This window comes from Aspergillus brasiliensis, assembly GCF_001889945.1.
Source record: "Aspergillus brasiliensis CBS 101740 unplaced genomic scaffold ASPBRscaffold_2, whole genome shotgun sequence".
Classification (NCBI taxonomy): Eukaryota; Fungi; Ascomycota; class Eurotiomycetes; order Eurotiales; family Aspergillaceae; genus Aspergillus; species Aspergillus brasiliensis.
This window is the reverse complement of record NW_027137443.1, coordinates 3,727,868-3,742,527: the sequence shown is the minus strand read 5'-3', so window position 1 is coordinate 3,742,527 and position 14,660 is coordinate 3,727,868. Positions and strand designations below refer to the sequence as shown.

Below are 14,660 nucleotides of genomic sequence, written 5' to 3'. Positions count from 1 at the left end.
ATTGGAATTGTTCATATTGTCTCTATTCACAGCATGTTCTGATTGATCGTAAATTTGTGTTCAAAACTTACAAGGCTTACTCGCAAGTTCCATTTCCTTGGGGAAGTGTTGCGGAGCAGGTGGCAAATGGCTTAACTTGTGGCACGGCATGTGGCTTATGGGACAAACTAAGTAATACGAGCTGCTATTATCGACATTCCCTAGAAGTACAAATGAACGGACAGGGTTATCATGAATTCATACTAGGTACTCGATACAATCACACCCTTAGTGTCCTTTATGTCATCCGATATCCGGTGTCTAAGCCTGAGCGAAGTTCATATTCCTGGAGCACCGCCTGAATACAGCAACGTGGTATTTGCCCCAAGAAATGAAAAATGGGACACTCACCATCTTTAGCAGTTGCGAGCGAGGAGCCCGAGGCAAGCGCCACCGGCAATTCGGCTTTCGCCAACGCGGAGGAGGAACTGAATAATTTTGTGGGATCCCTAATCTGCTACAGGATGATACGACTTTCTTCAATCAGACACTGGACTAGGTGGAAGAAATACCAGGAATTAGAGCCAGACGAATATGTCGAGTACTACCCTATCCGCCAGGAGCTGGATTTGGGCAAAGCTTTCGAGGATCACAAGCCAGGTGCTACCGAGCAGTCTGAAGTTGACGCGAAGGGCGAACAAACTGAAACGAAGAAAAAGCTGTATTTTATTTCACATCGCTGGCTGGACCCCGTGCATCCCGACCCTAAGGGGACGCAATTGCGAAGAGTCCAACATCTTCCCCCTCATCCCCCTGTTGCACCGCTTGATCCTGGATCATCACCTGCGGATGATGCTGGCAGCACCTCGAACATCTCAGATCAGCCAGGAAACACCGATGGAAGCGCACAGAATGACCCTGCCTCTGAGGTTCTGATATTCTATGACTTCTCCTCCCTCCCGCAAGAACCCCGAACAGATGATGAAAAGGGAACCTTCAAAATGGGGATCAATGGCCTCAACGACATCCTGTCCTACATGCGTATTGTCATCCTCGATGATGAAGAATACATGTCTCGAAGCTGGTGCCTGATGGAGTACTTCATCGGCTCCTTCAAGGGAAGCTTGATTCTCGACGAAAAGGGAGATGACAGAATGCACCAACTCCAGCAACTTGCAGTAACCCCAAATAGTTCAATTGGCAGTGCCAAGTCAGCAGTTGCTGAAGCGGAAGCTATTCGGAGTTCGAGAATGGGGAATATTGCAATGTCGTTCTTCGCAGAGAGCTTCAGCAATAGTCGCGTCACAAAGGGCACAGACCGTCAGGTAATCGAGGACGTTTTCCGCACTTTTATTAGGGAAAGCATCCATGCCTGGGAATACGAGCCCTACGTGGGTTGGAAGCCCGCCTTCTTGGAGGCAGACCAGGTCGACCAGATTTTAAGAGGTGAACGAGTCCGCTTGATTGATCTGCCAGAGACGGGCATCCCGGTATTCAAGATGCCTGGGGAGATCAATACCACCGTCCCGTAGGTTCTCGAGAGCTTGCTTCAATGAGGCCTTACTGACTTTCGCAGCCAATCTGCTGATGACACTCAGCCTGACGTATTAGAACCCCTTTGGCGCAGGATTCTGACCGTCAGAGGAGGTAATGCATTAGCGCGGTACTATTTGCTCAACGATGCTGCGGCTCACAAAGAATGGGATATGGTTCAGAAGACAAATATCTAGTCTGCCGCCAGTCAAGGGACTTCTAGCCCTTCGGTAGGTTGAAGGATTGAATGCAACTTTGTCTCACATAATTTATTATCATCACTTACGGCCGATCTGCTACTATTCCGGAGTCGTAACATTCGCACTGTCACCATGTGGAGCCTAGAAGGCGCAGGTCACCACACTGAGCCAATTAATACTTGCTTCTCGTGTCACTCTGTGCGGTCTTGTAAGCTCCAGTAGGTGCATTATCAGTAATAAATCTCCAGCTATCTCCTCTGTTCCATTCGAGCACTACAACTTACATGGATGGCTATCGATGGACGCACATCGGTGATTGTCAAATCGCAGCGGGTCCCTGAGCATTTTTCTTGGTTCTGATCCTGATGATTTAAAGAATGCCCAGTGGGCCTTTGGAAGTATCATGGGGTCAATGTAACCGTATTACAGCTGCACGAATATGGTCAGATCTTGTAGAAAGTGTTGGGCTTACGTCCTAATCTTAAAGCAAGCTGTACAATTCCGTGGAGGGGGTTTTGGAAGGTATTGAACTTGGTAGCACTCCGCAAAAGCGAATAGAGTGTCCAACAGATGTTTGCGAACCACCTGCTCCGGTCAAAGAAAGACGGGTTATAGAGACAATCAGCCCAGGTGGAACTAATGACGATCGGCTAGGTCGACATCCGTCTATAAGCGAAAGAGAGTGGACGGCGGCTTCAAACGGGCCACAGTAAGAGGTTCCATAACAAGCTTGTGTGATGCGTAAACCGCTAGCAGATCTTCCGGCTCAAATGATGGCCAGGATGCAGGCGGACAAATTAGGAGAAATTTCCGAACTACTCTACCAATCAACCGCAGGGGAAACAGATTCATGGGTTGACCGACATTTTACACAGCGCTAAACATGCATGCTTGCTGAAATCACGTGGCTCAAGGCTTGCACTCTCACATCTCCCAAGACTCTTGTTCGTCTTGGCTACCGCATCCTTTGCTGTGTGAAGGAGCTATCCATAGTTTCCAAAACCCAAATGGCACCTGTGAACATCCTGATTGTTGGCTGCGGCATCGCAGGCCCCACACTGGCGTCCTTTCTGCTCCTGGCCAACATCCCCGCTGAACAGAAGCCTCGGATAACTATTCTGGAGCGCGAGTCGACCGGGATCGCTCATCTCCGCGGGCAAAACATTGATATCCGCGGTGCAGGTGTGACAATCATCCGGAAGCTCGGCCTGGAGGCCCAAATCAGGGCTTCGACGACGGGAGAAGAGGGTGTGCGGATGGTAGATGAGCGTAACCGGATCTGGACGGAGAATCCAGCAGATAAAACCGGTACCATACAGACAGGAACGAGCGATATTGAAATTCTCAGAGGTAAGCTGGCGGAGCTATGTTGGAGGAACAGCCAGCGGATTAGTGCCGAAGCTGAACGCGAAGGCGCCGCTGGCATTGAGTACATATTTGGAGATTATCTGGATGATATCCAACAGCATGGAAACCAGGTGACCGTGCGCTTCGCCAAGAGTAGGGAGACAAGAAGTTTCGACCTCTTGGTGGGAGCTGATGGCATGCAGAGCCGGACGCGGAAGATGGTTTGGGGCGAAGAAGGGGAAAAGGACCGATTGAAGCGGCTCGGCATGTTTGCCGGCTTCTTCAGCATCCCGCGAAAGGATCACGACGACAACTGGAGGCGGTGGTTTCATGCTCCTGGCCGGCGTGGCATTATGTTGCGACCAGACGGCCTCGGCGTGAGGTCCACGATCCTGATGTATGTGGTTAATGAGACGGATCCCAGATTCGTTGAGGTTGCGACGAGGGGGAATGGCGGGATCCAGGCGCAAAAGGCACTGTTGGAGGAATATTTCAAGGACGCCGGTTGGGAATGCGATAGAATCATCCGGGAAATGAAGGCCACCGACGACTTCTACTACGATGCGGTGTCGCAGGTCAAAATGGACAGCTGGAGTAAAGGACGGGTGGTGCTTCTGGGAGACGCAGGGTAGGTCCGCGAGCCCTGTATATTACCTCAGCCTTCTGCTCTACTAAGACACGGAAAGGTATTGTGCATCGCCCATCTCAGGCCTCGGCACCACGTTGGCTTTTAGCGCAGCCTACAAGTTGGCAGGTTACCTCCAGCCCTACATCAAAGGAGAAACGTCGGACATTTCAGCAGCACTGGCACAGTATAATGATCAAATGCGACCCATTGTCGAGGATGCGCAACAGCTGGCACCTGGCATGCCACATCTTATCAACCCCGAAACGGCTTGGGGCATCTGGATCATGAGAAGTCTTGTCTCGGCACTATCCTATACGAGGACCTTCTTCTATATGATAAAGTTATTTGGAAGAATTCTTCATCTGGGGCCCCAGGCAGCGGATTACGTCCCAGTTGAGGACTTTGGCTTCAAGGATATGTCGATGTGGGAGGTGCAAGATACAGCTGAGTAGAAATGTGGACTGCAGCTTGCTCATCGATTGGCCCATTTTTGGAATGTTAAAGACTTATGCAAGTTCCAGTCTATCATTCTACCTACAGGATGTTCTGCAGGCTTAATGCCGATCCATCAGTGCTGAGTATCTTGTCCGTAACTGCAGCTGCATATAATTGTCCACATCAGCCATATATCACCTGCGAAACAGGTTTAAGCGTTTCATACTGCAACCAGGACGGCGAAGAGCGACATATAGTATTTGATTCTGGTATTATGATGGAACTTTCTACAAATTCAGATGCCCGGTAGTCGTAGTAGCTGAACAAGATTCCGGGGTAGAAACAAGTCAAAATGACATAAGAACAATGCAACTATTGAACAAGACCGTGCCGTTTAAGCCAAAGAAGAAGATCTGGTCCCACCACTGCGCCAAGACACAAACACGTTTGGAATGTAACAAAGAGAATATACTACCTTCTCCTGGGATTACTAGTTATGTGGTCACTATCAGAGAGTATGCCAACTCCACACTAGTAGGCCGCAAGCGGTTATTCAAGTTCTTCCTTGGACGTAGTAGAATCTGTCAGTTGTCGCAACTTGGACATCTCTGTCGACATCCACGAGGTCAGGGCGACAATGTCCGCCCCGGAGTTGACAAAATCAAAGCCCTGATGGTACTTGGCCGCAGCCACATCAGCCGACAGGGCGAAGTGACCAGCATATTTCCCAGCATCTTTGGCAGCTTGCAGGACGCGTGTTGTCGCCTTCTGAACCTCCGGAATCTGGGCGTGATCCAAGGCAAAGTAGCCCATGAAGGAAGCCAGGTCATTGGGTCCAACAAAGAGCATATCAATTCCCGGGACTGCTGCAATGGCAGCACAATTATCAACCGCCGTGCGCGATTCGATCTGGACGATAATCATCACATTATCATTGGCGTGAGTGAGGTACTCACGCCCGGTCTGGTCGAAGGCCGCCGGCGCAAACATGGCACCTGCCCCCCGCAAACCCTGGGGTCACTGGGCTGAGGGGTATTTACACCCTCGTACGATAGCCTCAGCCTGTTCCTGGCACGACGGTTATACGAGATAGGGATGGTGATCTTGGAGGACGGACCTTGGTCTCGCACATGGGCACCATAATGGCATGGGCACCGCAGTCCAGCGCGCGCTTCATCATCCAGGGCTCAGAGGCGGGAATCCGCACGATCGGCGACACGCCAGCCGACGAGATGGCCCCAACCTGCAGATACATTTCCTTGTCATCGATATTCCCGTGCTCACAGTCAATCAATACCCACTGTTAGTGTATCAGCATTTTGGAAGAATAACAGATACTAAGAGACATGTTGCACGTACATCTGCGCCCAGAGGGGCCACGGTGCGCGCCAACGAGTAGCCTGGAAATTCCAGCCACTGCCCGATAGACGGCCCTTGTCGCGCAGTGGCACGGTCGAGAGAGGCCTGTAGACGCGTTTTGCCAGTCTTGGAGACCACGGGCGAGGCAATGAAGCTGTTCATGGTATAAAGAGGCCGCCGACGGTGTCGAGTAGCACACAGAGTGATGTGTGTGGCAGTAGTGCTAAGTACTCAAGCCCTTATTGTATATAAGTGGGAAGGTACGGTCGGATCACGGCCCGACTGATAACAGCCACGGCACAACCCAGCTCTCCTATTCTATGTAAGATATGCCATCCCAAATTTTATCTAGTAATTACGCTACTATTGCCCGTAATTCCATTTGATATGTTTGTCGCCTCGCTGCTGCGGTATATCAACTGGCGTCTCCATGAAACATGATGAGATGCTCTCTTTGTCCCTGTGGGACCGGGTGGCTTATCTACCAAGCACGGATAATGGCTAACCAGTTATACTCAGTTGATGGACGGATATTCCCCGGTTATACTTGGTGATAAGTAACGTCTCCAATAGATATGGTTTGATAACGATTCCTGCAGCAAGCTTCTTGTTTCCCCTCATCATCCCCCGCAAACGTAAGGTTCCCCCCCCGGTGATTCCATTACATGCATCATTTCTGCGCCATCGCTGCATCGTCATGAGTTCCCCAATGCACAGAAAGTCGGACCGTCGTATCTGGAAGGCCTGTGTCGCCTGTCGGCGGAAGAAGGTACTGTCCCATTACCACCGTTATCCTGCTTGCAAACTGCTTCGGCGAGCTTGCTAACCTTGACAGTTGCTCACAGGTGAAATGTGACGGGGAGGAGCCGTGCCACGGCTGCCAGTCGCGCAACCAGAAGTGCGAGTATCCCGAAAGCAACGATAATGCCGCCGCCAGCCGACGCGATGCTAGCTCTTTGGACAGGCATTACCGGAATCTGGAGTCATTGGGATTACGCCTTGAGGGTCTGGCCCAGACGCTGTCGGAATGCATCATTGCCATTCGCGACTCCAGCAATGGCACGGGATTACCTCCTGATCCGGGATCGAGATCTGCTTCACAGTCAGGATCGAGGACCGGATTTGTCCCAGAGGACAGCATCTATACGGAGGCTCAAGTACCGACCAACGGCGACCCTGAATCCCCGCCAACTCCCCGATCATACAAAGGCCAGGATCGCGTCGGGCACATGGTACCCGACTCGTACGGTCGTATGCGGTCTGTTTATGAAGAGACGAGATCCCAACAGGCCGTTGCATAGCTGATTCAGTTCCGACAGGTACCTTGGTGGTGCAGCTAATCATCGAGTCCCTCAGCACATTCTACCCAGGCCTCAATCCCCCAGGCCTCCATCGAGATGCCCTTCTTTCAACATGGGCAGGTCTGGCCCGAGTTCCCCTATCTGCCGTCCCCGAACGAGCTGGTCCGTCCGCCGCAGTATGTAGCAGACCTCCTGGTCGGTATTTACTTTGACCAGCTGCATTATACATTTCCGATCTTAGACCAAAAGCGGTTCGTGTGCCAATATCACGCCATGGCTGCGGGAAACCCTGTCGAACGCGGTTTTCTGTCCGTCTTCTTTGCCGTTTGGGCCTGTGCCTCCGGACTGCTGCCGCGTGAACCCGGTGCTGCGGGCTTAGTCGGCATCGACTATTACCAGAAGGCTCTGTTGCTCTTCTGGGCTTCCAGTGGAGAGGTATTTCTCGAACAAGTCCAGTGTCTCGGTCTACTGGCCATGTGCGCCGCCGGCTGGAACACTGTGGCTCAAGGCTGGCGTCTGGCGGGTCAGGCAGTCCGCATCGCCCAGGACCTGGGCCTGCACATTGCTAGCCTAGTATGTGAAACTTCTCACTTTCCTTTTTGTCAACTGACGGTAGTGCAGAAGGATCCCCAGGTCTCCACCAGCAGCGACGCTGCGGATACCCAGGTCGCTCAAAGGGTCTGGTGGAGTCTCTTTACACTGGACTGGTAGTTAGACAAATACAACCCCAAGAAAACAATCTACCGAGGTCTTCCTAACTTTGTTTATAGCCTCACTTCTATCAGCCTCGGCCGTCCTATGGCGGCGAACCTAGACGACTGCTGCTGCGACCTACCCTCAGCCGATGGTGACAGCTCACCTATGGCTGGGTTTGTCGCCTATACACAACTGTGTAAGATAGCCGCCGAGGTGCATCGCCTGCATGGGTCTCCACCGGCACGGGTCGAATCATGGCCGGCTCGCTGGCAGCGTCTGCGGCCAACAGTCGACCGACTCGTGGGCATACTCGAGCATTGGTTCCAGGGTCTCCCGGATGAAGTCCGATTCTCTGCGAATCAGATCCAACAAGGACCCAATGTCACTATGGGCTTCATCGTCTTCATCCTCCACTCAGCAACCATCATGAATCTGTATCGGTACGATCATCTGCTACCCTCGATTTCTGTAAAGGTCGTAGATCTGGTTCCCGGAAGACTGACGCTGTTACCTCCTAGCCCCCTTGTCGGTCACTCCCTGCCCACCCCTACCAACCCAAGTAGCGAATGCATAAGTGCAGCGCGGATCTGCATCCAGGCTGCAGAGGTGATCCGCGAGCGCGTCCCCCCTCCCATTATCTGGCCTTTTGCGTGCAGTATCTCACCATCTCGGGCATTCTGTTGTGGAGCATGGAGCACCCACAGGCAGACAAGCCATCTGACCACATGACGGACGTCTACCGGGCTTTGCATTCCTTGCTCGAGCTTGAGTCCGTTTGGCCCTGCGCTAGTCGTGGGCGAGCAATCTTGGAGCGTCTTTTGCAGCATCCTCGATGTGACGTGAGCGCCCATTTGCCGTCCTTACCTGTTCTCGACGGGCTATGGGATTGCCTGTCAACGGGCGATGTTGATATGGTTTTCAATGGTCTCTAAGGGTATATTGGGACTCAATATCTTATTCATTATTGCACGCAAGTGTCTTTACCGTAACTATGTAGGAATGGAACTTTTTCTTCTCTGTCCTTTTCAATTTTTTTTTTTTTTAATATATTTGCAAGTAGTTTTTATTCTATTTTTCTTTTGCACTACAGGCCGAATGTAGTGACCGAGGACGCGACGATGGCTCTACTGGTATTTAAGTCTACCGTTAGTACATATCCACCAATTCGGGACTCTCCCCATTAGTGCAATCCACGAAATCTGCGTCCTCTGGTGCTGGGTCGTCCTAGCACGCGTGGAGCGCAGACCCCTTGAATTTTTCCGGATGAGCTCAGAGGCAGATCCTTTTAGTAAGTGCCTATTGACTGGATGGAGGGGTACGTCGGTTGAATCATCATGCAGAACGTCCCAGAGCAAATGTCAATAAGTTTTAACAGATTCCGGCTTTTCAAACCTCGACCTAGTTTAACAGGGACCAAATCTAGTGCTCCAGCTTCCACGATGCCCGAATCACCTGAGCCATACGTGCAATGCCACGTTCCATCTCCTCTTTCTGCCAAATGATCAGTTTACTAAAGCAGACTGTCTTATAAAGGGTGTCATACCGTCGTCATGGAGAAGGAAAACCGAAAGTAGGTCGTCGCAGGGTTGGCTCCGCGCGCATTTGTCGTGACCTTGTCCGGGCCCTGCCACGGGTGATAATAGGACCCTGGAGCCAAGAGAACCTGTCAATGCCCATCAATATCTCCTCTGTATCACAATGAGGATTGCTTATAGACTACTCACTTTGGCTTCAGCAAACTGCTGCCACAGCTGGTCCGCGACGGCCTGCTCCGGATCCACCACGTCCGGCTCGTGCCGCTGCTCCTCGAAGGCTGGGTTCTGGGCCAGATAGAAGCATGCCCAGATAAACATACCGCCGGTTGGGGGGACGAACGAGAAGATCGGGACGCCATTAAGATAGGCCAACAGGGTGCTGCCTGTGCCCGCCGCGTGCTCGAGGCGAAAATGCTGCGAAAAGGCGTTAATCATCCAGTCGCGTCGGCGACGGTACTCAACACCCAGTCGCTGAAGCCATCCCAAATAGCCGTCGATGCCCCAGTGTTCCACCAGGCGCAGGACGAGTGCCTGTGAGAGTCCTGACGGGTCCTGCGTCTCGACCTCGGTCGCACGCAGCAGTCGCTCGGTGAACACAGAATTTGCGACGAAGTAGCCGAGCCGCAGGCCCGGTGCCAGCGTTTTACTAAAGGACTCGAGTCGGATCACACGGCCCTGATGGTCGAATTGAAGCATTGACGGTGTCAGAGACCTCAGAAAATCATCACTGCTCACGAGTTCGGGAGCATCCGTGGCGGACAGACTAGTATCATAATTTGGATACTGCAGGAAAAAGTATGGATCATCCTCGACAATAATGATATCTAGGACAATGTCAGCCTAGGTCCACGAGCAGATAGTGAAGAAGGGATGTCGCACCGTACTCGACACACACATCGTAAATATGCCGTCGACGCTTCGTACTCATCGTGACGCCTGATGGGTTAGAGCCGACGCTGACCAGGTACAGCACATGCGGCTGCCGGGTGCCCGGATGGGTATCTTCCCAGTCGTGTAAGATTTGATTGAGGGCATCAGCACGCATGCCTTCCGCGTCGGCAGGAACCGGGGCCGCCTTATTTCCCAAAGGGATCCAGAAGGCCTGCGCGGATGGATAGGTGTAGCTCTCGCACAGGATGTAATCATCGGGCTCGCACAACAGGCCGACCACTTTACTCCAGGCATTGGTATTTCCGGGATGCAGTAACACCTCCCAGTCCGCATACGCTGGTTGATGCACCCGTTGGGTGAACTCGCGGCACCAGGAGCGCAGTTGTGGATGTCCTGCTCCTGACCCATACTGCAAAATCTCCTCTAGGGGGAGTTCGAGCGAGCAGGTGCTCTTCTTAACTGTTGGACCCGATGCGGTCACGGTGACTGTGTGAAACGGGAAGAATGAAGGATGTGGAAGGCCTAGAAACAAGTGTCAGAAATGTATATGTGTACGGCTTATATCAGTTGGCCTAATAGCTCTCAAACAAAAGCCTTCGGTTGACGGGGTTTATATATTTGGCGGGCGTGTGTTGGCACAGGTTTTTGACAAGTAACACCCATACTTGGAAAGTAAAACGAGTGACCAGTGGCAGTGAGCAGAAAAAGAAAGGTGAGGAGGGTAAGTGGGTGATAACAGCCACATATATATCAGAAGGCTATAATGAATGCAAAATATGGACACGTTGGAACGAGGCAGACGGTAGAAACATGAAATTTGGCTTGCAAATACCTCCAGCTAAGCTCACCATATCATCAACAGCCATGAACCGGATAATGTCCTTCAAGGGGCTTGGATGACGGGCCCGGGAGCGTGAATTGATATGGTGGCCCAAGTCAACAGCCGTGGGAAGGCCGTTCGTGGATTGGGATTGGACCATGTTATCTGGGATGGAAAGGAGATAACAAGATATAGACAGATGAAGAGAGGGAGCGAGAAGGTATAATGAGCCGGCTTAAGAAGTAACAGACACAGGAGGAGGGCCGAGATTGACGATCATCCTCCCTGCTTTTCTTATCAGACACGGTCCGAGATCCGAAGGGGCGGGGACGCAAGCAGCGCATCTCGTGGCCAGAGATAGACACGGACGATAAATACGGGCACCCGCAACTCGCCTGATATCGAAACCTCGCGAAGTTCAGCAAGAATTTATCATGACCTTCGGAAAAACAGACATCGCGTTGGCAGAAAGGTCGCCGGAACCGCTACCGGTTGGAGATGACAAGCATCCGAGCCTCGTTGCCGACCTGGTCCACGCCAGTGAAGCCGAATATACGCCTGACCAGTACCGCCTCCTGGTGCGCAAGGTAGACTGGATCATCCTTCCGTTGATGTGGATTATCTCTGGCACGCAGTACGCGGACAAGGCGTCCGTTTCAACCCAGGCGACGTTTGGCTTAGAGCAGGATACACATCTGGTGGGCCAACAGTACTCCTGGCTAACCTCAATCTTTTACTTGGCCTTTCTAGTCAGCGAGGCCCCCGGGAATTATATCTTGCAGCGTGTCAGTATTGGCCCGACCGTGGCGGTGTCTATGTTCTGCTGGGGTGAGTATTTTCACCTAGTATTCGAGGAGGCCTGTCCACTGACGCCATTTGATAGGCATCATCGTACTCTGCATCGCCTTCGCCACCAACTTCGCTGGTCTAGCAGTGCTGCGGTTCCTTGAAGGTGTCTTTGAATGCACCACCTACCCAGCCCTTCTGCTGATCACGGCCACATGGTATACAAAAGAAGAACATGCAATGCGCTCGGTCATTTGGGGCAGTGCTAACGCTGGGATGGACGTGTTAACCAGTCTGGTCAACTACGCGATTGGCCGTCGTGCTGAGACGCACCCTAATGGGATGGCTCCTTGGAAGGGCATCTCCTTCTTTCTGGGTGCTTTGACCATTGTACTTAGTGGCATTGCCTATTTGCTTCTGGGCACACCACACGAGGTGCGCTGGCTGTCTGCCGAGGAAAAGCGCATGGCTGCGGCGCGAGTCGTAGCCAGCCAAACTGGCTCGGATGCTCAGAAGCACAACCTCGACTGGAAGCAGGTGGCCATCGCCTTTCGCGACCCTCAGACCTACTTCTTCTTCTTCCTCGTCATTGTCAATTCTATTCCCAACGGCGGCACAACAGCCTTTGGAAACCTGGTATATGTTTCGTTTGGCTTTACTTCCCTGGAGACCATCGTTAAGGGCAAGATTCCACAGCAGTTGCTGTCCATCGCCTGGTTCTTGATCGCTGGTTATCTTACTTTGAAGAAGCCAAATCTCCGCTGTGCGTTGTTCCTATCGTGAGTATCCTCTTTACATGCTAACCAAGTGGACAGTCTACATCATGATTGTGTCAGTGATCCCTGCCTTTTGCGGTATGCTCGCCCTAGCCCTGCTCCCGCATTCATCGGGCCTGCTATGGGCGCGCTGGGGCGTGTACTTCATGACTAGCGTGGGCAACGTAGCTGGTCCTCTGATCTGGACTCTGCTGCCATCCAATGTAGCAGGGCGGACGAAGAAATCAGTCACTGGGACCGTCCTATTCATTGCCTACTGTGTAGGGAACTGCGTCGGCGCCCAGGTCTTCCGGGCTAAAGATGCACCTCGATATATTCCGGCGATCGTAGTATGTTCAATCATGTACGGTCTGGAGATAGTCTTGATGATTGCTTGGCGTACCTACTGTGAGTACCCTCGAGTGAAAGACTGTTCTGGGAGTTGAACCCTAACATCGCATCTAGATGTTTGGCAGAATAACCGTCGTGCTGCACTGATTGCCGCCATGGGCATGACTGCCCAGGAATCGGCGCATCAGGGTCGCCTGAATGCCGAGTCGGACATGACAGATTACGAGAACATCCACTTTGTGTACAGTCTGTAATGAATGAACGATGTCATCTATTTATTGTATCAGGTTCATAAAAACCTAGTTGTTTCGCTTGGGTTTTGTGTACCATGGTTGCCGGCTGGTGAGAAAGCGATAAGCTCATTTAACACTATCTATAATCTCATTTGCTACACGTAAGGATGGACTTGCAATGTGATATATTAGTATATCAGAGACCATATACCAATACTGGCAAGACTGAAATCGGTCGGAAACTGCTCCGGCCAGCCCCATAGTAGACTGCAGTATATTCTGATGCTATCCTATCCGCAGTCACTCAGAGGACATGATGATACATATTCCAAGATATATTCTCACAAGGAGTTTATGTCGCACCGTAGCGAAGGCTTGCGGCCGCGACAAGAGAGAAAGGTGGAGGAAGAAAAATATTCATTACTTGGAAAGTATCATTGCCAAGAGCCATTTAATCCCACCGAATAAATTTTCGTTCAAGGCGCGGCAAAGCTTGATAGGGAGTAAGACTGATGATTCTGGAGACTATACAGTGAGTTAAGTCTTTAATCTTGTAGTAATACTTTCGCCTCTGCGTGTACGTGTCCATGGGCCCAGCGCATAAGCCCGCATACATTGAGGACTATCCCTTTCCTTCCAGACCTGGAGCTAATATCGAACCATCTCGTCGTGGTCACATGTATAAAGCATGAGGGCTCGTCTCCATAGAAGTCCCCTATATATCCTGGAGTAGAGCCAAATTGGAGGAAGCACATATAATGCTGCACCGCATATAGCAGTATTACACTGTAAGCTCTGTTATCATCCTAGTCCCTGCGGAACATAACATCATAAGCTTAGAATGGCCGTACCTGTTATATATAAATACCTCTAACGGATCTGACATTCTGGCTACCAGTGCCTCACCGGTCATCTGGGCAAAGCATTTCTCAGACATGACTGGGCGGCCATTCTCCAAACACTTAAAATTCCTCTTAGCCTCTATTATCACCACCCGGTCTTTGGTAACCACAAAGGCACCGTTCAACCTCCCCTGTCGTCGATTGCTGATATTCTCTGCTGCTTCTTTCCTGTCAACGCGGATCCACTTGGTTTTATATATCGGTATTGAACAGTATACTCGGATGCTGACACTCCTTGTGAGACACCGAAGTACAAAATATGGCGTATGGCTGACGATAGGAGTCGTAAAGTGCCGTCCTCGGGCGGACCCTGAGACCACGGGTCAACATAACCCACTGATCAGTTTCCGTGAGAAACCTCACATTTGGGGCTGCTATATACAGCATTGATTATCCCCGAACCGTCGAAGGAAGCATCCTGTAACCTCTGATGCCGAGGTCACTTTGTCATTCTGTTATCCTTGCTTCTTTGTTCGTGTTGTGATGGGTTCCCTTGTATGATTCGGGATTTGGGTTAGTGCCAGGAATGCGGCGAGCTGTCCAAGTTTGACCTAGAGAGATGCCAGACTCAGAATCCCGTACAAGGCTGCGTTCGGTCTGGCTGACATAGGTAATATATAGTCCTTCAATAAACTTGATATTTCGCGTCGGAAACGAAATTAGATGGATCAGTATGACCCTGAAGAAGGAGCTTATGACGATGCTTCTGGGAAACCACTCGACATGCGTAAGGCTCGCTCCGGCCTCAATCTCCGGGACACTTTAGGCATATATCGGCTTCTTCAGCTTCAAATCTTATTGGAGATAGGGGTTCCGACGTAACGCTGCCAATATAATGGGGTATAGCCTTGTGAACGAGAGTGGGCAAACGAGTAGGCTTAGTGAAAAGGCACCGGGCTGAATCTGGTC

At 51.4% G+C, this 14,660-nt stretch overlaps 6 protein-coding genes across 6 annotated transcripts; 4 read left to right on the top strand and 2 right to left on the bottom strand.

Annotated features, from left to right (window-relative positions):
- Window positions 1-377: 377 nt before the first annotated feature.
- On the top strand, window positions 378-1,709 carry ASPBRDRAFT_27133 (uncharacterized protein; the record flags this gene model as incomplete). The annotated part of the gene is made up of 2 exons (XM_067622336.1): window positions 378-1,507; window positions 1,556-1,709. 2 exons carry the CDS (start codon window positions 378-380, stop codon window positions 1,707-1,709), a joined length of 1,284 nt encoding a protein of 427 aa, XP_067483958.1.
- A 1,010-nt stretch (window positions 1,710-2,719) lies between these two features.
- ASPBRDRAFT_115540 (uncharacterized protein) lies at window positions 2,720-4,139 on the top strand (the record flags this gene model as incomplete). Its single annotated transcript, XM_067616906.1, has 2 exons — window positions 2,720-3,687; window positions 3,746-4,139. 2 exons carry the CDS (start codon window positions 2,720-2,722, stop codon window positions 4,137-4,139), a joined length of 1,362 nt encoding a protein of 453 aa, XP_067483957.1.
- A 532-nt stretch (window positions 4,140-4,671) lies between these two features.
- On the bottom strand, window positions 4,672-5,643 carry ASPBRDRAFT_27131 (HpcH/HpaI aldolase family protein; the record flags this gene model as incomplete). The annotated part of the gene is made up of 3 exons (XM_067622335.1): window positions 4,672-5,133; window positions 5,240-5,422; window positions 5,482-5,643. 3 exons carry the CDS (start codon window positions 5,641-5,643, stop codon window positions 4,672-4,674), a joined length of 807 nt encoding a protein of 268 aa, XP_067483956.1.
- Window positions 5,644-6,178: 535 nt separating this feature from the next.
- Window positions 6,179-8,410, top strand: ASPBRDRAFT_204269 (uncharacterized protein; the record flags this gene model as incomplete). Its single annotated transcript, XM_067621700.1, has 7 exons — window positions 6,179-6,250; window positions 6,327-6,732; window positions 6,838-7,355; window positions 7,404-7,489; window positions 7,553-7,918; window positions 7,997-8,084; window positions 8,135-8,410. 7 exons carry the CDS (start codon window positions 6,179-6,181, stop codon window positions 8,408-8,410), a joined length of 1,812 nt encoding a protein of 603 aa, XP_067483955.1.
- Window positions 8,411-8,897: 487 nt separating this feature from the next.
- On the bottom strand, window positions 8,898-10,884 carry ASPBRDRAFT_118009 (aminotransferase-like domain-containing protein; the record flags this gene model as incomplete). The annotated part of the gene is made up of 5 exons (XM_067617140.1): window positions 8,898-8,969; window positions 9,022-9,141; window positions 9,203-9,837; window positions 9,893-10,426; window positions 10,737-10,884. The coding sequence occupies 5 exons, from the start codon at window positions 10,882-10,884 to the stop codon at window positions 8,898-8,900; spliced, it is 1,509 nt and encodes a 502-aa protein (XP_067483954.1).
- A 274-nt stretch (window positions 10,885-11,158) lies between these two features.
- On the top strand, window positions 11,159-12,955 carry ASPBRDRAFT_62808 (uncharacterized protein; the record flags this gene model as incomplete). The annotated part of the gene is made up of 4 exons (XM_067628387.1): window positions 11,159-11,552; window positions 11,608-12,273; window positions 12,326-12,673; window positions 12,731-12,955. 4 exons carry the CDS (start codon window positions 11,159-11,161, stop codon window positions 12,868-12,870), a joined length of 1,548 nt encoding a protein of 515 aa, XP_067483953.1. The 3' UTR covers window positions 12,871-12,955.
- Between the last annotated feature and the right edge of the window lie 1,705 nt (window positions 12,956-14,660).